Below are 25,558 nucleotides of genomic sequence, written 5' to 3' on the forward strand. Positions count from 1 at the left end.
ATTCTTGTTTTCATTTGTCTCCAGATAGCTACTGATTTCTCTAGCAATTTCTTCTTTGACCCACTGATTCTTTAAGAGTGTGTTATTTAATCTCCATGTATTTGTGAAAGTTCTTGTTTGGTGGTTATTGATTTCCTATTCCGTTGTGATCAGAAAAAGTGTTTTGAATAAGTTCAGTGTTTTTACATTTATAAAGACCTGTTTTATGCCTCAGCATATGATCTATCCTGGAGAATGTTCCATGAGCACTAGAGAAGAATGTATATCCTGGTGTTTTGGACTATAACGACCTTATATATGTCTGTTAGTTCTAATTCACTTATTAAATTAATAATAAATTTAAGTGCAATTCAAAACACAGGAGTAGGGCCATGCCCTCGATCCTGAGGCTTATTCTTGTGATGCTTATATTCGTAGTGGAGAAGCTTAGACTGCTTATAGGCATGCCTAAGAGTTATTTTTGGAAGACCTCTATTGTTACTCAGATGTGGCCTCACTCTTTTCAAGTCCAGCTCTGCAAGTGAAATCATTGCTCTCCTCCCTACGTGGGACATGACATCCAGGGGTAAAAATTTCCGTGGCACCATGGGCGATGACTCCCAGGGATGAATCCAGCCCTGGCACAGTGGGATCAACAATTCCATCCTGACCGAAAGGGGAAGAAGAAGTGTAACTAATAAAGTATCAGTGGCAAAAAGAGTTCAAATAGAGTCAAGAGGCTACTCTGGAGGTTGCTCTTATGCAAGCTTCAGTTAGACCTTGCTACCTATCATAACCTGCTAAACCCCAACCAGGACTATTCCAGCCAATCCTAGAGAACGCCTAGGGCAATATATAAGATTCCACGCACTAGAGTAACTTACCAGAAACCTACAACCTCCAGATGGGTCCCTGGTCCAGATAAGTCCTGAAACCTAGAGGGCCTAGCCTCTCCAGAACTTCAGATACTTCTATCTCCCTACCCTATATTAGTGACAGACCCTTCCAGTATGAAAAATTTAGAATGGCCATAGCCCAAACACCCCTAAAGAGAGGGATGGAAATATCAAAGATGATGGTAGAGTTATACAGTGAAGATAGGATTTAACAAATGACTATGAATGCTGAATCATTAAATTGATATCTCTTTTAGTCTCCAATATCTTAGAGCAGCTAGAAGTAAAAACCTAAAATTGTGGGATTGTAACCCATGTCAAACTCTGAAATATGTTCTGCAACTAATTGTGCTTTGCTTTGAAGTTTACTACTTATAAAATCTAAGAAACCATCACCTAACACAAGGCCCTGAAGCTGCTTCTGTTTTCTTCTAGGAGGTTTATAGTCCTGATTCTTACATTCAGATCCTTGGTCCACTTTGAGTTGATTTTTATATACAGTGTGTGATAGAGATCGTCCTTCATTCTTTTCCTTATAGATACCAAGTTTTTACAGGACCGATTGTTGAAGAGCCTGTTCTTTCCCAAGTGAGTGGTCTTTGATCCACTTATCAGTGATCAGTTGTCCATACACATGAGGGTTGGTTTCTAAACTTTCATTTCAATTCCATTGGTTTGGGCATGTGAGAAGCTTCTGAAGGCCTTTGAGCAGAGCAAAAGCTTGATAGGCTGGAGTGAGGAATGTGACTGCAGTAAGTGGGGTGGAAGGGAATGGTGGGACCAGTTTGAGTTTTGCTTTTGTCCAGGCAAGCACTGTGAGGACTTGACCTGGAGTAATGAATATGGGAATGGAAAAGAGGGGTTAGTGGTAGAAGTGAGACCCCCTAAGAGGTAGAATCCCCAGAATTTGGCAGTAGTCTCGATGTGGAGAACAAAGGAAGCAAGAAAATTTCTTAAGTGTATGTTTCTGCAGTGAGTGAGTTGAGTATGTTAGGTGTACCATTTTGTTTCACCACAAAGATTGGTACAGTTGGGAAGAGAAGCAGATTTGACAGGGCTTGGGATGATGTTTTAGGCATGTTGAATTTGTGGTGCAAATATAGGATGCAGTCGAGATGTCGAAAGAATTTGGGAACAGGGACTGGGGCAGGGATAGATTTGGGAGTCATATGCATAGAGTGATATTTGAGGAAGAACTGGGGTCCACAGAAATGGTGCATTAAAAGAGTGAGAACAACACTGGGGAAAATGATTAGGTGTAGAGGCTGTAGCTAAGAAGATGGAAGATTTAGAGACCAGCCATGTCAGTGTATTTTGTCAGGGTGGTCTAAGGATAGGGAGGTAAGTTGTAACAGCAAGAGTAAAGAATGAGGACTGGATTTTGTGACAGTAGGTCATTGGTGACCTTTGAGAAAGATTCTGTAGAAGTTTGAGCAGAGGGTAGATTGGAAGGATTTAAGAATGTGAATAGGTGTGAAACAACAGAAATATATACCTTTCTTTGAAGTAGGCCAGAAAGAGGAAGGAAACTATAGGAAAACATAGATATAGAAAGATTTATTGTTTTTAAATAGGAGTGCCCTGCACATTATTGTAGACTGAGATGAGGGAGCCTGTAGAGAGGGAAGATGAGGAGGTGCATGTGGAGTAAATAATACTGGAGGATGGTTGGTCAGGCCTGGGCAGGAGAGAGACTATAGTTGTAATGCCCCTCAGACTTTATGAGACATGCTTTTTCAGATCACCACACCACACCCCGTCTAGAGAAGTGCTGTACCAGAAGGTAGGGTGTGGACTTTTGAGAGTCCATAGTGAACTGTTTACTCTTGTGACTGTTGAGTAGGATGAGTGGGATTACACAGGCCACTGCATGAAATCCTTCAGTTGCTTTTCTTGGGCACCCATATCTGTCTGCATATGGGGTGGGGGGTGGGGGGATAATATATTGCAGTACTTGTTGTCTTTATTTTCTTTGTTAACCACTTAATGTAATTTGCTGAAGTATGGTCCACAGCCAGAACACATTGTTTTGTCATTTGGGGGAAGTTGGATCTTGAGGTATCCAAAAACATTAGCTTGGAGTAGGTATTGCCTGTGCTCTTCAGCATGAATGAGAGCTCCTTTAAACCCGAGCAAGGGTTGGTTGCACAGTAACTCATTATTAAAGGTTTTGAACCTAAGAAAATTAAGAGCTAAAGAAATACACAGCCATTTATCTGCTATTAAAGGTGACTTAAGTAATTTAATTATAACTGACTTGCTGAATTATTTCTGAGGATGAACTGAGCCTAGGAAATGACATCTGGCAGAGACTCTGAAGAGAGCTCAATTTGGTTTCTTTTCTCAAGCTGGGAAGCTATTTACTCAAAAAGATACTAGATTATATAGCAAAGTAGAAATGAAAAATATTTCAGTAAGAAATTTTCCTGAGTTATTTGAAGAAAGAAAAATGTTTCATTTTCAAATACCTATACTTCTTGCTTTTTGCCAGTAACTTTGATTATATTTCCAGATACCCACCCTATGCTGTTAAGAAATCAAATTATAATTATAGACTACTTTTGTCCCATAGTCTCTTGGAATTGTTATCTTTCTCACTGATAGTGGCTAGAATGGTTTTGCACTTTTCCTGAGCAAAAGGTTCCTCATAGAGTATTTTTCTAGAGCCTTTTTAGATCCTTCTGGTATTTTTACTTTGAGTGCATTTAACCAAAATAGATTAAAAGGTTATTTCTTGAGAATTGTGTACCTTCTAGGAAGGATGCCATTCAAAGAATGGCAGCTTTTTCTTGAACCAAGAAATTCCTAATGAATTTTGTTTGCATTCTGTAAGGTTCTGGTTGGTTGATTTGGTTTATAAACCAGTACAATTCAGGCCTGAAGAAAAGTAGATAGTATATAAAAATTTGACATTAATTTGGGAGCATGAGAAGAGTAGGTGATTTATGAATCCTGTTGAGATGTTGTCAGTCGGACTGAACGTAGTGGAAGGACTTTTTAAGAGTTAAAGCCATTAGTGGCTTTGACCTAGATTACTTCATGGGAGACTGAAAATGGGGTAGTCTATCTCCTCTTTTTTTTTTTCTTCATATTTTTGAGATATCTTCTGATGCATACAGCTCATCTGAAGTATGTAATCAGTGGCTCACAGAATCATCACCATGATTATTTTTAGAACATTTGCATCACTCCAGGAAAAGAAAAGAAAAAACCCATATATCCCAAACCCCTTATCCGTCCCTCTCATTGACCATTGTATTGCAAACTATCCCAATTTTTTTTTTAACAACTTATCCCTCCTCTTATTATTTATTTATTTTGGGGCCTTATTTTTTCACTCACCTGTCTGTACCTTGGATAAAGGGAACATCACACACAGGGTTTTCACAAACACACAGTCACATCGTAAAAGCTATTTATTTATGCAGTTTTCTTCAAGAATCAAGACTACTGGAACACAGTTCAACCGTCTCAGGTACTTCCCTCTAGCCACTCCACTACACTATAAACTAAAAAGGGGTGTCTATGTAATGCATGCGAATAACCTCCAGGATAACCTCTCAACTCTTTCAGCCACTGAAACTTTATTTTGTCTCATTTCTCTCTTCCCACTTTTGGTCAAGAAGACTTTCTCAATCCTATGGTGCTAAGTCCTGGCTCATCCCTGGAGTCCTGTCCCACCTTGCCAGGGAGATTTACACCCCTGGGAGTTAATGTCTCAATGTAGGGTCAGGGCAGTGAGTTCACCTTCCGAGTTGGCTTAGAGAGAGAGGCCACATCTGAATAATAAAAGAGGTTCTCTGGGAATGACTCTTAGGCATAATTATAAGTAGGTGTAGCTTCTCCTTTGCAGGAATAAGTTTCATAGAGGTGAGTCCCACACTTGAGGGTTCAACCTATTGAGTTGGTTGTCTCCACTGCTTGCGAGACTATCAGGAATTACCCAAATAGGGAAGTTGAATATTTCTTCTTTCTCCCCAGTCCTCCAAAGGGACTTTGCAAATCATCTCCTCATTTAAAAAAATGTTTTATTATTTTTTATTTGCTTAATACCTACTACATGTCCATTACTGGACTGGACTATGCAGGTTTGGTAAAGAAATTTAAGATACATTCTTTACTCTGAGTTGATATGCAGTCTAGTTGGAAAACAAAACACAAATGAGACAGATCCCAAACCCATTAGGAATCCAAAGCAAAGTGGAGGGAGGAAGATAGCGGAATAGGTGGCCATAGTGTTTAGTTGAGGTGACTATTCTCAAAACAGTGTTGTTTTGATTGCATGCTTGTATATGTTATTTACTTGTGTCTTGGATTATTAGTGTTATGTTCAATCCACAGTTTTCTTACAAAAAAAATCTTTACAAATCACTAGATCATTTTGTGGTTTTGGTTAAAACTTCATACCTGTGTGTACACTTAGTCCCCAGGCACTTAATCCCTGTAGTGTCATGCTACTGAGAACATATGAGAGCATGATGTCCTTCCCAATACGACACCTCCTTACAAATCTCTGTGTATTTTAAAGCTAAATTTCTTATATTTTCGAGATTAATTTTTTTTTAATGAAAAGGGGTTTCTGTTGTTTCCTTCTTGTACCCCAATGTATTGTCTCATGCACTGCAGTTTGGGGAGTATTACCTTTAGATATTATGGTTTTGTAAGTGGTTGTGTATTGTGTAGGATTGGCTTTGACTACATAACAGACACTTGAAAAACACTGTCTTGAAGACATAGGTTTCTATTTCACTCACATAAAAGAAGTGTGGAAAAGGGAAAGAATTGTAACATAAAAATAAAGTATCAATCAGTGGCTGAAAGAGTTCAAATAGAGTTGAGAGGTTACATTGGAGGTCAGTCTCACACATACTTCAGTTAGACATTGCTGCCTATCATAACTTGCCAACCCCCAAACAAAACCATTCCTGCCAATCCTAAAGAATACCTAGGACATTATATATTATTTTACAAAGGTTCCATGCACTAGGGTAACTTTCCAGAAACCTATAGCCTCTAGATGGGTCTGTGGATCAGGTAAGTCCTGAAATGCTGGGGGCCAACCCTTCCAGAACATCAACTAGTTCCATCCCCCTATCCCATATTATCGACAGCCCCTTCCAACATGAAAAAGTTGGAATGGGCATACCCCAAATACCCCTAAAGAGTGGGAGAAAGATCAAAGGACAGTGGAGTTATACAGATGTCAGTTTTAGCAAATTAATGAGTGCTGAATCATTATATTGATTTTTTTTAGCCTCCAGTGGAGCAGCTAGAAATAAAAACCTGAAGTTGTGGAATTGTAACTAATACCAAACTCTGAAGTCTGTTGTACAACTGATTGTTGCAATGTGCTTTGAAATTTATTGCTTTTATGTATATATGTTATTTAAAGAGAAGGAAGGGTATGACAGAAAATAGGATTTAACACATGAGTATGACTACTGAATTATTATATTGAAATTTCTTTTGGTCTCTACTGTCTTGGAGCAGCTAGAAGAAACACTGAAAAAATGTGGAACTATAACCCATACCAAACTTAAAATCTGTTCTATAACTACTTGTTAAAATGTACTTGGAAATTTATTACCTTTTTGTATAAATCTTAAATTACACACACACACACACACACACACACACACACACACACACACACACACACACACACACACACACACACACACACACACACACACACACACACACACACACACACACACACACACACACACACACACAGAAACATTCGTGCCAGGAAGCGGGATGGGGTGGGGCGGGGCGGGGCACGGCTCGGCACGCACAGCGGCTCGGGCTGACTGACAGGCGCTCGGCCCAGAACGGTCCTCGCCTCGGCCCGCCCCGGCCGCCTGTTGTGTGGACCGGGACCCGCCCTCGGCACGAGGCGACGGCGGCGGTTGCAGGAACGTCCCGTGGGGGCCTCACAGCTGTGCGGGTGGCGCTGAAGGCCGGCTGCGGCGGCGGCACCGGCCGGACCTGGCCTTCCGTCCCCCGCCCTATGCCCTCGGGCCGCCCCATGGCGCGCCTGAGGCCTCGCGGTCGCTGCTGAGCCCGGCCAGATGGAGGAGCTTTTGTGGGGCGGGGTGCCGCCGCGGTCCTACCTGGGCCGCCACCGTGGGCCGCGGCTCCTCAAGGACCCCCCTTCTCAGGTGGCTTGGCAGTGCACCTGCCTGGCAGTGAGGACAGAGAAGGTTCCACATAGCTCCGCTGGCCTTCGTGGCCCCCTGCACTGGCTGTGCGGCCACCTCTGCTCCATGTAAGCGTGGCAGGAAAGCCTCTCGATGCCACGTGAAGTGTTTGTCTGGTCGTTCACACGCACAAGCCGCACTTCTGGCCTTGCACTGTCAGGATTTTGGAGAAAGAATATGAAGCCTCGATGGCACACGTGAGCAAGTTTGTCAAGTTCTTTCGATGCTGCCTTGTAGCTGTTTAAGAGAGCTCCTGTCCAGTGACGTGATGACAGAGTTCTGCAGGGCTCGTGCATTCCTGCATGAGACTACGAGTCTCAGGAGCAATTCATGTGCTTCTTTTGGTGAGAAATACCCAGTTACTGAAATAAGAAGAAATAAGGTAACATATTCAAAACCAGCCCAAAAGAAGATATCTTGGAATTCACCTAATGAAGAATGAGTAAATCCTCAAGGAGAAAGAAAAAAAGCTCTCTTCATAAATGTGAAGATTTACTATTTTGTAGACTTTTCTATTCTTGCATTAGTCTTTTAGTTTAATAAAATCCTTATGAAATTCCCATCAGTATGTCAAAGTTCTCAAGAAATGTATTCTATACTTTTTATGGAGATATAAAGGACTCTCAAAACGAATGAAATTGAAAATTATGAAATTATGTGAAGGGCTTCATCTACAAGTAACATAGATGTAACTCAACAGCTATACAAGAAACTGTGGAACTAAATCATGAACTGACACTGAAGAAGTGGGAAAGAATAGAAGGCTCAATTATTGGTAATTGATAAAAAAAAAAAAGCAAACGCCAGTCAGTGGGGGTATGTGTTTTATAGATGATGCTGTCTTTTCTATATATCAAATGGTTTCCAGACTGACAGTAAACATTTGCAGTATTTGACCATATTGACCCTAAGAACACATGTATATGAACAAGAAGTAATATATCCTGTTCAAAAAAAGCAGTGTTAATGAGATGGACATTACCTACTAGGGGGATCAGTGACTAAAAAATTTGTATGAAAATGCAGTCAATGATATCTGTAATATAAGAAATGAAAATTGAAATGAGTTCCTCCTTTATCCCACCTTGTTTGCATAATTGTATAACATTGATAATAATGTGTCACAGGAGGTTAGTAACCTCAAATCCCTAGGAATTGTTGGGGTAAACAGGTACTGATACTGTGCTATATGCTCTGGTAATGATTTAGGCAATACAGCCTGAAATCATCTATGACCTATCAGTCTCATTTTTGGTTGGTATCCAAAATATAAAAAAAGAGCACACACACATTTTTCCAAAAAGAGTTCCTTTAAGAAGATATGTATCACATCTTTATTTGCAGTAATAGAGCGTTGGGGTCAACCTAAGCATCTAACAATTGGTAAATAGAAGTGAAATATGGTATGGATCAGGGCTCTGAAATATTGTATGATAATATGTTCAGTTAAAAGCAATGCATAAGATACACATAAAGGAATATAAATCATATAAAGACAGATTGAGTGAAAAACAGAATGAATCCTAATACACAATTAGATTTAAGGAAAGAACAAACACAAATATCCAAATCCAAAGTGTATATGTTTAAGGATAAGTACATCCTCAAGGACATAACACATTTGAGAAGGTCTCAGTGGATGGAGAAGAATGGAAGTGGTGATCAGGGAAGACTGAGAAGAAAAAGGGAAAGGCAACCATTGTCAGACATCTTCTGAATAATAGAAATACCATCATTTTTCTAAAAAAGGAAATAACAATGGAAACAAAATGTTTTAAATAAACTGATAATGAAAGTGTTATTCCTTAAAATGCTCTTTGTTTTACTACTAAAAGTTTTTAAAATGAAAATATAGAATATATATGTAATATTCACAGACACAAAAAATTATTTTAATAATAGTTTTTCAAGAATTATTTCAAAGACACAAAAATCAGAGATACAATATGATGACTACACAATGTCAGTTTAGGAATTCAAAGCGTTCAGACATACACATCAAGTATTAAAAGACCATCAAAACATTGAGACTTTTTATGTATTCTTGGATACTTCCCAACATTCTTTCCAACCTTGAGATCATCACAGTCTTGGAGCAGACATGTATTCTTTCATCTACCATATAGACTATGTCCAAAATTGTCCACTGTTTCCAAAATGTGCATGTTTTTATTGTATTGTGTGTATCTTTCTAAAACTTGCTTTCATAGTTCAATATTATCTTTGTTATTGACTCATGTTGAAAAAAAATAAAGTATGGAAGCAGGCAGGCTGAGAGATGGTGGTTACCACTGTCATCTAAGACCCAACTAAGTTCCTAGCTTTTGTTCCTTCATTCCCAGGTTGTGACCCTCATCCTCACATTTCAGTATAGCTTGTATACTAGCCCTCGCTCCAGGTGCAAGCAGCAGGATGGAAAAAGGAAATTAAAAAGGGTATGTGGCTTTCCTTTAAGGAATACCTTCTAGAAGTCCCATAAGATATTGCTGATTATGATGGTCTAGAACTTAGTTACATGGACATACCTAGCTGTAAGGAAAGCTAGGAAATGTAGTCTTAGTGACTTAAGCAGTCTCTCTGAGGTGGCAATAATCTGCAGATATTTATTTATTTTTGGTAAATTTATTTATTTTGTGATATAATTCACATACCTTACAATTTACATAGCTATGCAACCATCACATTCTCCTGTCCCGGAAAAAACCCTGTTACTCTCTTTCTGTGGATTTGCCTATTCTACATACTTGGTTATATAACTAGGAGTGGAATCGCTGGGTCATGTGGTAACTCTATTTTTAACCTTTTAAGGAATGCCAGACTGTCTCTCAAAATGGACGAACCATTTTACATTCCTACCAGCAATGTATGGGGTTCCATTTTCTCCACATCTTCACTAGCACTTTTTATTTTTTGTCTTTTTGAGTATAGTCATCCTAGTGGGGGTAAATGAGTATCTCATTGTGGTTTGATTTGTACGTTCCTGGCAGCTAATGATGTTGAGTGTCTTTTCATATTATTGGTCATTTGTACATCTTTGAAGAAATAGCTACTCAGGTCCTTTTGATTGGGTTGTCTTTTTATTATTATTTTATGAATTTTTTATATATTCTGAATACAAGTCCCTTATCAGATGTATAATTTGCAAATATTTTCTCCCATTCTATGAGTTGTCATTTCACTCTCTTGATAGTGTCCTTTGTACAACATTTTAAATTTTGATGAAGTCCATTTTACCTCTTATTTTTTTTCTTCCACTTATGTTACTTGTGTGTATGGTATCATATTTAAGAAACCATTGCCAAATCCAAGGTCATGGAGGTTTTCCCGGTGTTTTCTTGTAAGACTTAAGTTTTAGCTGTTATAGTTGTCTTTGATCCATTTTGTGACATTTTTTTCCCTTTAGTCTATTGATCTGATATATTATATTGCTTTTCATATGTCAAATCAGTCGTGGATTCCTGGGAAAAAACTCACTTGTTCATGGTGTATAATCCACTTTATTTTGTTGCTGGATTCGATGTGCTAGTATTTTGTTAAGGATTTTTGCATTCTATATTAGAGATATTGATCTGTAGTTTTCTTATGATGTTTGGTTTCAAGATCAGTGTAACACTGGCCTCATAGAGTTGGGAAATGTTTCCTCTTCAGTTTTGGGGGCAGTGGTGTTGTGAAGAATTGGTATTAATTTTTTTTTTCATTTTATCAGTTTTTAGTGGAAGTTGTACGTAAGATTATTTTATTCCTGCATCTTCTCAGTTGTTTCTTCCTTATACTTGCCCTTTTCCTTTCCTGCTTGGTGAGGTTTCCCTATATGTTTGAGAATCTTTATGTGGTCTTTGTCCGTTTTTAGCCTAGTGATAACCACCTTGCTGGAGTGAATGTTCACATGGACATTTGTGCTGTTGGGCTTCTCCTGCTACACCCATTCAGTGTAGATGAGATATCTGTTCCTGTAAACTTGGAGTACTTTGCCAGTTTGCTGACTTTTGTAGTGTCCTCAACCTGAATTTCATCATCCTTTTGGATAGCACTGGAACAAACATTGTAATTCTGTCTCAGGTCCTTGTAAAGAGGGGAAGAAGACATAAATGTGGGAAGGTGCATTGAAATGTCTTTAATGATTCTTACTCCTATCATAAGTCACGAAGGGAATGAAACTTCATTTTGGCCACTGCTGCTTCAAAGCCACAGTGGGCACAAAAGGGAAAAGAGAATTCTTAAAATGTTTGGTAGAACCAATCAGTGAAACCATCTGTACCTGGTCTTTTCTGTGTTTTATAATATTTTTATTGAGAAGTCTTCGCACACATACAGTCCATACATAGTATACAATCAGTGACTCATGTTATCATCACCTAGTTGTGTATGCATCACCATGATCATTTTTTTTGGACATTTGCATTGCTCCAAAAATAGAAATAAAAAGACAAAAAAAACCTCATACATCCCCATACCCTTTACCCCTCCCTCTCATTGACCACTAGTATTGCAATCTACCCAATTTTTTTTTACTCTTCATCCCCCCCTATTATTTATTTATTTTTTTATCCTCATTTTTTACTCATCTGTCCATGCCCTGGATAAAAGAGGAATCAGACAAAAGGTTTTCACAATCTCACGGTCACATTGTAAAATCTATATAGTTATACAGTTATCTTCAAGAATCAGGGCTACTGGAACACAGTTCAACAGTTTCAGGTATTTCCCTCGAACCACTCCAGAACACCACAGACTAAAAGGGAATATCTATATAATGCATAAGAATAATCTCCAGGATAACCTCTTGACTCTGTTTGAAATCTCTCAGCCACTGAAACTTTGTATCATTTCTCTCTTCCCACTTTTGGTCAAGAAGGCTTTCTCAGTCCCTTGGTACTGAGTCCTGGCTCATCCCTGGAGTCCTGTCCCATGTTGCCAGGGAGATTTATACCCCTGGGAGTCATTTCCCATGTGGGGTAAGGGCAGTGAATTCACCTTCCGAGTTGGCTTAGAGAGGCCACATCTGAGCAACAAAAGGAGTTCTCTGGGACTCATATAATTGTGACTCTTAGGCATAATTATAAGTAGGCTTTTAGCTTTCCTTTGCAGGAATAACTTTCATAGGTGTGAACCCCAAGATTGAGGGCTCAGCCTATTGAATTGGTTGTCCTCACTGCTTGTGAGAATACCAGAAATTCCCCAGGTGGGAAAGTTGAATATTTCTTCCTTTCTCCCCAGTCCCCCAAGGGGACTTTGCAAATACTTTTTAATCTCTGCCCATATTACTCTGGGATATATCAGGGCATCACACTAACCTGTACAAAGTAACAAGATCTTATGCCCTATTTGAGATTCCATGTAATTATAGTGTTCATATAAACTGACCATACGAGTTAAATTAGATGATGCACTACCCAGGATATAAATTTTGCACCAAATAAACATCTCTACCTTTGGTGTCAATTTCAAACAGAAATTGAAGTTTTTTGTTTTGTTTCTTTTTACATGCTATTTAGGGAGGGTCACATTTCATTCTTTTCCCATGTGATGATCCTGTTATTGAAGCACCATTTGTTGATTTTTTTTTTTTTTTTTTTTTTTTTTGAGGTACATGGGCTGTAAATTGAACTTGGGTCTCCTGCATGGCAGGCGAGAATTCTACCACTGAACTACCTTTGCATCTACAGAAACTGAAGTTTTAAAATATGGACCTTATCGTCCTTTACCCTGTATCCTGAATTACCTTAGTCCTGTCTATATCAGCTTCAGTCACATCTCTAGTCAAAGTATGATCACTCTTTCAACTTTTTAAACAGTCGCTGTATGGGGTAATGCTGACTTTCATAGCTTCAGTGCTCTAACTCATAGTCTCAGGTGTCACATAAATATCTGAAGTTTCAGGAAACGAACCTGTTATATACAAATAGCTCAGCATCTCAGAATTTAGAAACAGCAATTATAGCTCCTGAGTATATGTGACTGCTGTAAGAGCTTACAATTAATCTAGGATCCTATATAATAGGTCTCAACCTGATAGTCCACACTCTTGGCTTCAATTATCCAAGTTTGTTTATTATAATTAGTCCATATGAGTGCGGCATGATAATGTATGTCTTCTATTTCTGCCATTTCATTCAACACATTATCCTTAAGGGTCGTAACCACCTAGTTGCATGCCTTACAATGTGTGTGTGTGTTTTTAAATTTAATAAATCTTTTGTTACAGGTCTATTCTGTTTTCTAGTTCTCGAGTCAGTTTCAGTAATCCTGTGTTTTTCTAGGAATTTGCTATTTCATCTAATTTGTCACGCATTTGTTCATAGTATTCGAGTCTTCCCCCTTTTTTTCTTGGTCATTCTCACTTAAGGATTGTCAATTTTGTTGTTTCCCAGAACCAACTTTTGGTTTCACTGATTTCTCTTTTGTTTTATTCTGCGTATTTTTGAAATAGACTATATTGAGCATGCTTGAGGGAGAATCTGCATTTTTGTCTTTACATAAAGGTCTAGGAAGCAGTTCTCTAGTTCTTTGCTTTTTGCCAGTGATTTTATTTTTTTAACATGATTAGGGTTTTACCTTTAGCTTATACCCATATTCTAACATAGGTAACCTTGTACAGAACTATTGAACTTGCTACTTTATATTTTTCGAGAATACAGTCGGTCTTTTTAAAGGAGGAGGCTTGACACCAGCTTTTCCATAGTCTGCTTTTCTGTGAAGTGTCTGGCAGAAAGGAGCCATCTGGTCTGACCTGCTTTAACCTTTGGCCTTAAGCATTTTTTTCTTCCTTCAGGTGGCATTAATATTTGACCTTGGTTTTAGTTTGTGAACTGAAAAAATCTTAAGTTGTTGGAACAGAAATGAAAAGGTTTATAGATCACAGGGTAAGTTAAGGGAAGAGGACTAGGTTTTGAAGATTTTCCACTTTAGTGTGGAATGGTCTTTTGTCTTTATCAAGTTAAAAAAGAAATGAGATAGTCACTTGATATGCCCTCTAAGACCTGCTACGAAAGGACGTTGAAGGGTGTGTGGAATTCGGACTCTATCGTCTGACAAGATGTATCTGGTGTGATCCTCAGTTAATCATATTTTAAATCTTTGTTGAAAGTGCTAACTTTCTACTTGCTTATGATAATTCTAACCTCTCTTCCTGATAGTATTGGTTCTTGCTGCTACTTGTTAAATCACTTATTTTGTGAGTATCCAGATGTAGCGATTTTAAGAGAAAATTCACTAAAAAAAAATTGTGGTGATAACATATACAACATAACCTTTTCCATTTTAACCTCTTTTACATTTCAGTAGAAACAGCATCATTATTCCAGGGGAAAACTTTAGAGCAGTAGTGGAGACTTTCCTTTTACTTGCAAATATAGACAAGCCTAGCAATACCAATCTTCTTAGCTCTGCTAGAATCAGCAGTACTAGGTGAACATTAATCTTTATTTCTAGAAGTAATGGAACACCGGATACAGGCCTTTTGGTGCCAAATGGTAATGTATAATAGAATTTTGTATCTGGGTGTACTAATAAAAAGTGTGTGAACCTGAGGCCACAGTGCCTTGTGCATTCCAGGTAACACCCTTGTCATGTATTTCAGTGATGGCTGCCATCCGGAAGAAGCTGGTGATTGTTGGTGATGGAGCCTGTGGCAAGACCTGCTTGCTCATAGTCTTCAGCAAGGACCAGTTCCCAGAGGTGTATGTGCCCACGGTGTTTGAGAACTATGTGGCAGATATTGAAGTGGATGGAAAGCAGGTGAATAATCTTCCGTAACAACTGATTCCATTTGCATGTTAACATGGCTCATGAAGCCTGTAGAAAAGTAGGCCTTTTTTGCCTCTTTAGTTGGCAGCATACTAATAACAGAAGTGTTGAAAATAGAGAAATCACTTCTCACCCTGTTTCTTAGCCCAATTTTGTTCATTTTCTGCCATCATTCCAGATTTTGTCCACATTCATGTTTTTCAAATGTGTCAACAGTAGCAAGTGTGTTCTTTGCAGCTTCATTTATATTTGAAATTTAGTTTCTTACAAATTGAGTAATGCTAAAATGAACCTCTTTTCCTATCTGTGTATTTTGGGTACAGCAGAATATGTTTTTGAAGCAGTGGCTCTTCAGTCTTCTTTGAAGACTCATTAGTGTCAGGCAATCTTGCCTGTAAGAAATTTAGGTACCTTGACTTAAATGATCTGTTCTTACAGAGAGGAGGGTATCACCGGCTGGCTGCCTGCCCCAGGGCAACTTGAGAACCCCCTAGGGTAGGAGAGGGCACTGCCTAGGAATGTTCATGTAACAGTACACACTAACAGAGACATAGGGAGCCGTGCATGGTTCCAGGAATAGGCCTCCCAAAAGGAAAAGGTCCATTCTGACATGAGATAGCCTCAGTACTCTGGAAGCATTTTATCAGGAACCAGTCACGATTAGTTGTGTCTGACTGAATACCCACAGCACAGAGAGGGAACAATGGAGTAGGATTTGGCAGAGAATAAATGTGCTCTATCTTGCTGAAGTCATACTAGTTATAAGTATTGAATATCAGTATATCATAGATATACATACCATGCTGATAGTGTGCAGTGGTAGAAGGGCAGTGGGTCTTGTGAAGGTTGAGAATCAGCCATCCTGGGGCAGAGGCTGAGGGTGGAAGAGATACTTAGCCATTAGTTTTAAGGGATAAATGACATTTAGAAACTGAAATTTGGGCCGTGAAGTTCTAGGAGAACTCATTGGAAGGAAGAGCCCCTTATACCCTAAAGGGCCTCTCAGCAGAGGGTATTGAACTTCCAGTCTGGTTGTAAGAAGGGGTTGACAGCTGGCTACAGTGCTAGACAGCATGGAAGGGGACCTGTGTCCAATGCCCAAGCATCACTTTAGCCTCCTGCCACAGGTGAGTGAGTAGATTTCCAGTTGTGAGAGGAGTACCCTGATTCATTTATTTAGCTATTCAGACATTTTTTGAGCAGTAAAAGCAGGGCCAAAAGTCTTTCCTGTCAGTTTAAACTTGCCTTAATGACCAGCATGGCATCTTTTCCTACACAACACCACATCAAGTATAGGCTTGTCTCTGTTTCCACACTGGAGTGTAGTGATGAGACAAAATAAGGAAATAGTTGGGTGAGAATGTTAGAAAAAGTTAGTAAGTTGGGTATTCCCTGTGTTGCCTTGCACCCACCCACCTAATGGAATTTTATTTATAGTTTGATTTTCCCTCTGTCTACTTTTTTACTTTGTGGGATATAACTTATAACTAAGTACTTCCTTATAAACTATAATTATTTTTGACTTGTTTAAAACAGTACAAACATATGCCCTCAACACTGCTATTTTGCTCCTTTGAATCATCAGCTATTTTAATGTACTTTTATAAGCAATACTTCTTATGAAAGTGGGTAGCAGGATTAACCCTGCACTCTTCTTGTTGGTTTTCCCATCACAGGTAGAGTTGGCTTTGTGGGACACTGCTGGGCAGGAAGATTATGATCGGCTGAGGCCCCTCTCCTATCCGGACACTGATGTTATACTGATGTGTTTCTCCATCGACAGCCCTGATAGTTTAGGTGAGTGGCCTTTACAGCCTGACCTTTATCAGTGCCTGTGTACTTAGTTAATATTTTGTTCCTCAGGTCTTTTGTTGGCAGCAAGTGGCTGTAAAGCAGAGGTGAGCTTCTGGGAAGAAAACATCACTGGCCTTAGACTGAGAGCCTTGGGACTTTACATTTTGAATCCTGAGTCCCTTTTCTGCCTAAGTCTCACATGTCTGTCATGTTTACAAGGAATCCATCCTGTAAAGTAGATGGGTTCCAAATACAAAGCCATTTCTTGTACTAAGATTTGGGGAAAGCTTTTTTGGTTGACCACTTTTTTTTTTTTTAATACTTCCTGTTTAGCCTGTTGCCTCTCAGCATCTAAACTGGTAATTTGCTGTTTCGCAGCAATGTTTTAGCCCTTTTCAAAAGTGTCTGGGCTCATAAAGTGAGCCTTGTACCTGACCATTTTCCCAGTTCAGGTGACCACATGCCTTAGAAACCACTGTCCCTTCAGAAGAAGACTGAATAAGATTGACTTCACACTCTGTGAAACCATGTGATAATCCTGTAGCAGAGACAGATTTCAGGTTGTGCTGTGATGTTTAGATATCTCACTTGGTTCTACAGGTCTGTTGTGACAGGGCAGAGGGGGGCACCAAGGATGCAGCCACCATTAACATGAGAATCTTTAGGGGCCTACTGGTAGCTCAGGCTTGTGTCAGGCAGTTGGGATTAGATGGGCTGTTATTTCTGTTGTGGTTCTCCTTACCTTACTGTAATACTGGAGGCATTGTGAGCATTGAGTCACTTGCTCAAGATTGTACAGCCTAAGGAACAGATCTGAGATTGAGCTGCTTGTGCACTTCTCCCAGGACTGGAATAGAGGAGACATACTGTTCTGTTGGTTCACTTTGTGTAGTTTTCTGTTGTGGTGTTTTTTTTCCCAGTACTTATGATTAAGTTTACATATTCAGCACCTAATTTCCTATGGAGGGCTGCCAGAAGGAGGAACAGAGCTCTTGCCCTTGTACTGTAGGCTACTGAGTAAATGGAGCCATGTGACACCCTCCCCTCAGACCCACAAATTGAGGACTTGACCTAAATCATCTGGAAATGAGGAGAGCTGTGTGCCATAACACTAAAAGGACAAAAATACCTTCTGGGCCAAAAATTTATTAGTGCAGGAGAGTATGATAGGGTAGGTGGGACCCCTTTTCTGAATTTATGGTAGCTAGCCTGGTTTTACCAGCAGCCTTTTAAACATTCTCAAGTTACATTGGCTATGGAGAGGAGGAGAATCCCACTATTTATTTAACTTGCCTCAATTAAATGTGTCATGGGAACCCCAAAGAAAATGAAAAGCTAATGATTGACTTTGCTTACCTTGTTGGATGATAGACCATGGTCCTAAGAGTGAGTGTAGGACAACTAGTTGAATCAGAATCTCTGTGTGTGAATTTTAGCCCTTCTGTTGTCCAACCTTGTTACTGTAGACAATTTACTTTATGGAGCATTATGCTATCTCACTGGCAGTTGGTCTGGAGTTGAGATTCTAGTTGAGACCTGGGGTTGGTATACTCCTTCTGTAAAGGGCCAAACAGTAAATATTTTGGGTTTTGTGGACCATATGGTCTCTGAGGCAACTCCTCATCCCTGCTATAGAGAATATGTAAATGATAGGAGTTGCTATGTTCTAATAAAATTTTACTGATGAAAATAGAATTGGGGGGGTCCAAGATGGTGGCTTAGTGGGGGGTAGAATTTAGTTTGTCCTCCAGAGCAGCTAGTAAATAGCCAGGAATGGTACAGAACAACTTCTGGGGACACATCAGTGACTGGACACACAGCGTACACCACTCTGGACAAGCTGGGCCGGCTGCTATCCCACCCAGAATCATGAGTTCCCCAAGCTGCGGAGGCCGGCACCCCTTCCCCACAGGCTGCTTCCCAGAGGGGAAAGGAAAGAGACTTTACTAAGAGCAAGGGGCTGAGCTCAACCAAGCTCCAATTGTGGAATTAATTAACAAATTCTGACTATTAAAAATAGATCCCCAGCTCAGCTGAACCTCGTGTAAAAGCTGAGGTGATTTTTCGCCCTGGCACAGAGGGGGCAGGGCTGACAGGGAAAAAACAACAACAACAACAACAGATTTTTCAGATCGGACAGCACAAAATACTTGAAAAGGTTGAGCCCCTGAAGGAATGGAGGGGCACATAGGACCTGGAAATTCATAGAGCAATGTACCAACTTAAGCTCTTGATTGGCAAACCTGAGAAACAGGGGTCCTGCTCTGAAAAGGATTTTTTTTCTTTTTCTTTTTGTGGCTGTGTGTCTACAGCTTAACTGCTCTTTGTATACAACTACAAGGCTTCTCAGGCTCCAACTACCCCAGGCAAGGGTGGAATTAAGCTTGTCTGAGAGGCAAAGAGGCTGGTCAAGTGAAAAGAAGTCATTCCCTGGAGGCTATGCCTTCCCCAGGAGAGAGGTAGGGCCCAGCTCAGGTAGAATCCCTCCCTCAAGAATTCATACCCCAGGGTCTGGAAAACAAGCATTTAAAGCCAGTTTACAACCTCTCCTCTGTCTTCACCACACCCCAGCACGGAGAGTCTGCTGAAGTTAAAAGTACTGCGTCACTTTATGCTGGTGGAACCCACAGGCAGACAAGCACCACATACTGGGCAGGATAGGAAAAACACAGAGTCTGGAGACTTCATGGGAAAATCTTGCAACCTGCTGGGTCTCATCCCCAGGGAAAACTGATGCAAGTGACTCTTTCCTCCTGAGAGGAGGCCAGTCTGGTTTGGGAAAATCTGACTGGAGTCTATAATACCTAAGTAGACCTTCCTAAGGAAAAGAAAAAAAAAAGGGCACCATATAGGCAGGGCAAGAAACAAGTAAGCTAGAGGTCCAGAATAAGCTGAACTGAATGCCAAAGAACAGATAGACAACAAAGTCATCCAGCAAGAAAATCCTAGGTAAAACAGTGAAAACAATCTCCAGAATAAACTAATTAAGGAAATGAAATGTCTAGATGCCAGCAGAAAATAACAAATTATACTAGGAAAATTGAAGATATGACCTAGTTAAAGGAACAAATCAGCAATTTAAATGAGATATAGGACTTGAAACAATTCGTTCAGAATGTTTGAACAGACATGGAAAATCTCACCAAAAATCAAATCAATGAATTGCAGGAGAATATAAAGAAGGCAAGGGATGAACAAAAAGAAGAAATTGAAGGTCTGAAAAAACAAGTCACAGAACTTATGGGAATGAAAGGCACAGTAGAAGAGATGAAAAAAAAACAGTGGAAACCTACAATGTCAGATTTCAAGAGGCAGAAAATAGGATTAGTAAACTGGAGGATTGGACATCTGAAATCCGACAAGCAAAAGAAAGATAGGGAAAAGAATGGAAAAATATGAGCAAGGTCTAAGGGAACTGAATGACAACATGAAGTGTATGAATATATGTTTTGTGGGTGCCCAGAAGGAGAAGAGAAGGGAAAAGGAGGAGAAAAACTGATGGAGGAAATTATCACTGAAAACTTCCCAACTCTTATGAAAGACTTAAAATTATATATCTGAGAAGTATGGCGTACCCAAAACAGAATAGATCCAAGTAGACGTACTCAAAGACACTAATCAGAATGTCAGATGTTAAAGAGAAACAGAGAATCTTGAAAGCAGCAAGAAAAAAGCAATCCATCACATACAAGGGAAGCCCAATAAGACTATGTGTAGATTTCTCAGCAGAACCCATGGAGGCGAGAAGACAGTGGCATGATATATTTAAGATACTAAAAGAAAAAAACTGCCAACCAAGAATTCTATATCCAGCAAAACTGTCCTTCAAAAATGAGGGGGAAATTAAAACATTTTCAGAAAAAAAATCACTGAATTTGTGACCAAGAGACTGGCGCTGCACAAAATACTAAAGAGAGCACTAAAGATAGATAGGGAAAGATAGGAGAGGGGTGTGGAGAAGAGTGTAGAATGAAGACTATCAGTAAAAGTAAAAAGAGGAAAAATTAAATATGACATATAAAATCCAGAAGGCAAAACAGTAGAAGAAAGTATTGCCCTTACAGTAATAACACTAAATGTTAATGGATTAAACTCCCCAATCAAAAGATATAGACTGGCAGAATGGATTTAAAACAGGACCCATCTATATACTGTCTACAGGAGATGCATTTTAGACCCAAGGATAAACATAGGTTGAAAGTGAAAGGTTGGGAAAAGATTTCATGCAAACAACACTCAGAAAAGAGCAGGAGTAGCTATACTCCAACAAATTAGACTTCAAATGTAAAACAATTAAAAGAAACAAAGAAGGACACTATGTATTATAAAAGGAACAATTCAACAAGAAGACATAACAATCATAAATATTTATGCACCGAGCCAGAGTGCCCCAAAATACATGAAGCAAACACTGAAAAGTGAAATAGATACATCGACCATAATAGTTGGAGACTTCAATTCCCCGCTTTTATCAATGGACAAGACATCTAGACAGAAGATCAATAAAGAAACAGATAATTTGAATAATACAATAAACAAATTAAACTCAACAGACATTTATAGAGCATTACACCCCACAACAGCAGGATACACCTTTTTCTCAAGTGCTTATGAATCACTGTCAAGGATAGACCATATGCTGGGTCACAAAGCAAGTCTCAATAAATTTAAAAAGATTGAAATCATACAAAACACTTTCTCAGATCATAAAGGAATGAAGTTGGAAATCAATAATAGGCAGAGTGCCAGAAAATTCACACATATACGAAGGCTCAACAACACACTTGTAAACAATCAGTGGGTCAAAGAAGAAATTACAAGAGAAATCAGTAAATATCTCGAGGCAAATGAAAATGAAAACACAACATATCAAAACTTATGGGATGCAGCAAAGGCAGTGCTAAGAGAGAAATTTGTTGCCCTTAATGCCTATATCAAAAAAGAAGAAAGAGAAAAATTGAGGAATTAACTGCTCACCTGGAAGAACTGGAAAAAGAACAACAAACTAACCCCAAAGCAAGCAAAAGGAAAGAAATAATGAAGAATAGAGCAGAAATAAATGAAATTGAGAACATGAAAACAATCGAGAAAATCAACAAAACTAGAAGTTGGTTCTATGAGAAAATCAGTAAGATGGATGGACGCTTTGCAAGATTGACAAAAAGAAGAAGTGTGAGGATGCAAATAAATAAAATCAAAGATGGACGAGGAGACATAACCACTGACCTGCAGACATAAAAGAGGTAATGCACAACTTTAATAAACTAGACAGTGTAGATGAAATGAACAACTTCCTGGAAAGGCATGAACAACCATCACTGACTTGAGAAGAAACAGACGACCTCAACAAACCAGTCATAAGTAAAGAAATCGAATTAGTCATTAAGAGACTCACAAAAAAAGAAAAGTCCAGGACTAGATAGATGTCTTCACTTGTGAATTCTAGCGAACATTCAAGAAAGAATTAGTACCAATCCTGCTCAAACTCTTCAAAAACATTGAAGAGGAAGAAAGGCTACCTAACTCATTCTTTGAAGCCAGCATCACCCTCATTAACCAAAGCCAGACAAAGATATTACAAGAAAAGAAAATTACAGACCAATCTCTCTAATTGCTATAGATGCAGAAAACTTCAACAAAATCCTTGCAAATTGAATCCAGCAACACATTAAAAGAATTAAACATCATGACCAAATAGGATTCATCCCAGGTATGCAAGGATGGTTCAACATAAGAAAATCGATTAATGTAACACACCATATCAACAAATCAAAGCAGAAATCCACATGATCATCTCGATTGATGTGAATAAGCATTTGACAGAATTCAACATCCTCTCCTGTTGAAAACACTTCAGAGGATAGGAATAGAAGTAACTTCCTCAAAATGATAAAGGGAATATATGAAAACCCACAGCTAACATCATCTTCAATGGGGAAAAATTGAAAACCTTCCCCCTAAAATCAGGAACATGACAAGGAAGTCCACTGACACCATTGTTATTCAACATTGCGTTGGAAGGTCTAGCTATAGCAGTTAAGCAAGAAAAAGAAATACAAGGCATCAAAATTGGAAAGAAAGAAGCAAAACTCACTATTTGCAGATGATATAATGCTATATGTTGAAAACCCTAAAAAAATCCACAGCAGAATTACTAGAGCTAATGAGTACAGCAGAGTGGCAGCTTACAAGGTCCAGTACTCAAAAATCTAATCTGTAGTGTTTCTGTACACTAGTAATGAGCAATCTGAGGGGAAAATTAAGGAAAAAATTCCATTTACAGTTGTAACCAAAGAATAATATATTTAGGAATAAATTTAACTAAGGATACAAAAGACCCATATGAAGAAAACTACATGAAATTGCTGAACGAAATCACAGAAGTCCTAAATAGATGGAAAGGCGTACCATGTTCCTGGATTGGAAGACTAAATATGGTTAATATGTCACTTCTACCTAAATTGATTTACAGATTCAATGCAATACCAATTAAAATCCCAAAAACTTACTTTTCAGAAATAGAAAAACCAATAGCCAAACTTATCTGGAAGAGCAGGGTGCTCCGAATGGCTAAAAATGTCCTGAGAAAGAAAAATGAAGTCGAAAATCTCACACTACCTGACTTATGGTGTGTTATGAAGCTACAGTGGTCAAAACAGCATGGTACTGGTATAAAGACAGATAATACTGACCAATGGAATAGAATAGGGTATTCACACATAGACCCTCTCATCTATGGACAGTTGATCTTTGATAAGGCAGTCAAGCCAGCTCACCTGGGACAAAACAGTCTCTTCAATAAATGGGGCTTGGAGAACTGGATATCCATATGCAAAAGAATGAAAGAGGACCCATATCTCATACCCTATACAAAAATTAACTCAAAATGGATCAAAGACCTAAACATTAGATCTAAGACCATAAAACTGCTAGAAGAAAATGTAGGGAAATATCTTATAATAGGACACTGTCTCCTAGATCCTATACCCAAAGCATGAGCATTGAAGAAAGAAATAGATAAATGTGAACTCCTCAAAATTGAACACTTTTGTGCCTCTAAGAACTTTGTCAAGAAAATAAAAAGACAGCCCACACAAGAAAATAAAAAGATTCAATATTTGGAAATGATATATCAGATAAGGGTCTAGTGCCCAGAATATATAAAGAGATTGTTCAATGCAACAACAAAAAGATGACCCAGTTACAAAATGGACAAAAGATATGAACAGACATTTCTCCGAAGAAGAAATACAAATGGCTAAACAGCACATGAAAAGATGCTCAACTTCCCTGGCTATTAGGGAAGTTCACATCAAAACCACAATGAGATATCTTCTCACAACCACCAGAATGGCCATTATCAATAAAACAGAAAATGACAAGTGCTGGAGAGGATGTGGAGAAAGAGGTTCACTTATCCACTGTTGGTGAGAATGTCAGATGGTACAATCGCTGTGGAGGGCAGTTTGGTGGGTCCTCAGGAAGCTAAGTATAAAATTGCCATATCTGGCAATACCATTTCTGGGTATCTATTCAGAGGACATGAGGGCAAGGACACAAACGGACATTTGCACACCAATGTTTATAGCAGCATTATTTACAATTGCCAAGAGATGGAAACAGCCCAAATGTCCATCAACAGACGAGTGGCTAAGCTGTGATATATACATATGATGGAATATTTCTCAGCTGTAAGATAGAATAAAGTCATGAAGCATTTAACAACATGGATAGACCTTGAGGACATTATGCTAAGTGAGATTAGCTAGAAACAAAAGGACAAATACTACATGGTCTCACTGATAGGAACTAGCATTAATGAATGAATTTGTAGAATTTCAGTTAAGAACAAAGGTCATCAGGAGAAAGAAATAGGGTAGATTTTGGGTAATTGGAGCTGAAGGGATACAGGTTGTGCAACAGGACTGATTGTAAAAATTCAGAAATGGATAGCAAAATTCTACCTAATTGTAGCACAATACTGTTAGTATGTTAAATGAAGCTGAATGTGAGAATGATAGAGAGAGGAGGGCTCTGGGCACAAATGAAATCAGAAGTAATGATAGATGATAAAGATGGTATAATCTAGGAATGCCTAGAGTATACAATGATAGTGACTAAATGTACAAATTAAAAAAATTTGATTTTGCATGGGGAAGAACAAAGGAATGCCATATGGCAGGGTGTTGAAAATAGATGGTAATTCATATTTTAAAACTTTAACTTATGTGTGAGACTAAAGAAAAAGTTCATTTGGTACAAAATATATATTTTGACTAATGCATTTCCTAATATAACTTATATGAACAGGTTGATTGAACACCATAAGTACATGGAACCTTGAATAGGGCATGAGATTTTGTAGGTTTGTCTAGAATGATATTTCAATAAATCCTAAGGGTGATTAGAACAATAAATAAAAAAGTTTTTGCAAAGTCTCCTTGGCGGGAATGGCGAGAAAGGGGGAATTCAACTTTCCCATTTAGAGAATTCTTACTATTCTCACAGGCAGTGGGGACAACCAGATCAATAGGCCTTTTGGAGTTTGTTCCTATGAAACTTATCCCTGCAAAGGATAAACTAAGCCTACTTAAATTTAGGCCCAAGAGTCACCCCCAGAAAACTTTTTTTGTTGCTCAGATGTGGCCTATCTCTCTCTCAGCCAAGACAGAAAGCAAACTCACCACCCTCCCCCCCTCTGTACGTGGGACATGACTCCCAGGGGTGTCATCCTCCCAGGCAACGCAGGACAGAAATCCTAGAATGAGTGGGGACTCAGCATCCAGGGATCGAGAAAATCTTCTAGACTGAAAGGGGGAAGAAAGAAATGAGAGAAAATAAAGTGTCGGTGGCGGAGAGATTTCAAACAGAATCGAGAGATTATCCTGGAGGTTATTCTTTTTTTTTTTTTTTTACATGGGCAGGCACCGGGAATTGAAC

At 38.9% G+C, this 25,558-nt stretch overlaps 1 protein-coding gene across 1 annotated transcript in view; it reads left to right on the forward strand.

Moving 5' to 3' along the window:
* The window catches only part of RHOA (ras homolog family member A), an 87,660-nt gene that overhangs the window by 57,404 nt on the left and 4,698 nt on the right, over nt 1–25,558 (forward strand). The window contains exons 3-4 of the mRNA XM_077129318.1: nt 14,658–14,815; nt 16,501–16,621. Of these exons, the coding sequence (XP_076985433.1) occupies nt 14,660–14,815; nt 16,501–16,621 (277 nt within the window). The 5' untranslated portion in view covers nt 14,658–14,659. The remainder of the gene's footprint in view (nt 1–14,657; nt 14,816–16,500; nt 16,622–25,558) is intronic.

The sequence above is a fragment of the Tamandua tetradactyla genome, chromosome 15 (assembly GCF_023851605.1).
Source record: "Tamandua tetradactyla isolate mTamTet1 chromosome 15, mTamTet1.pri, whole genome shotgun sequence".
Taxonomy (NCBI): Eukaryota; Metazoa; Chordata; class Mammalia; order Pilosa; family Myrmecophagidae; genus Tamandua; species Tamandua tetradactyla.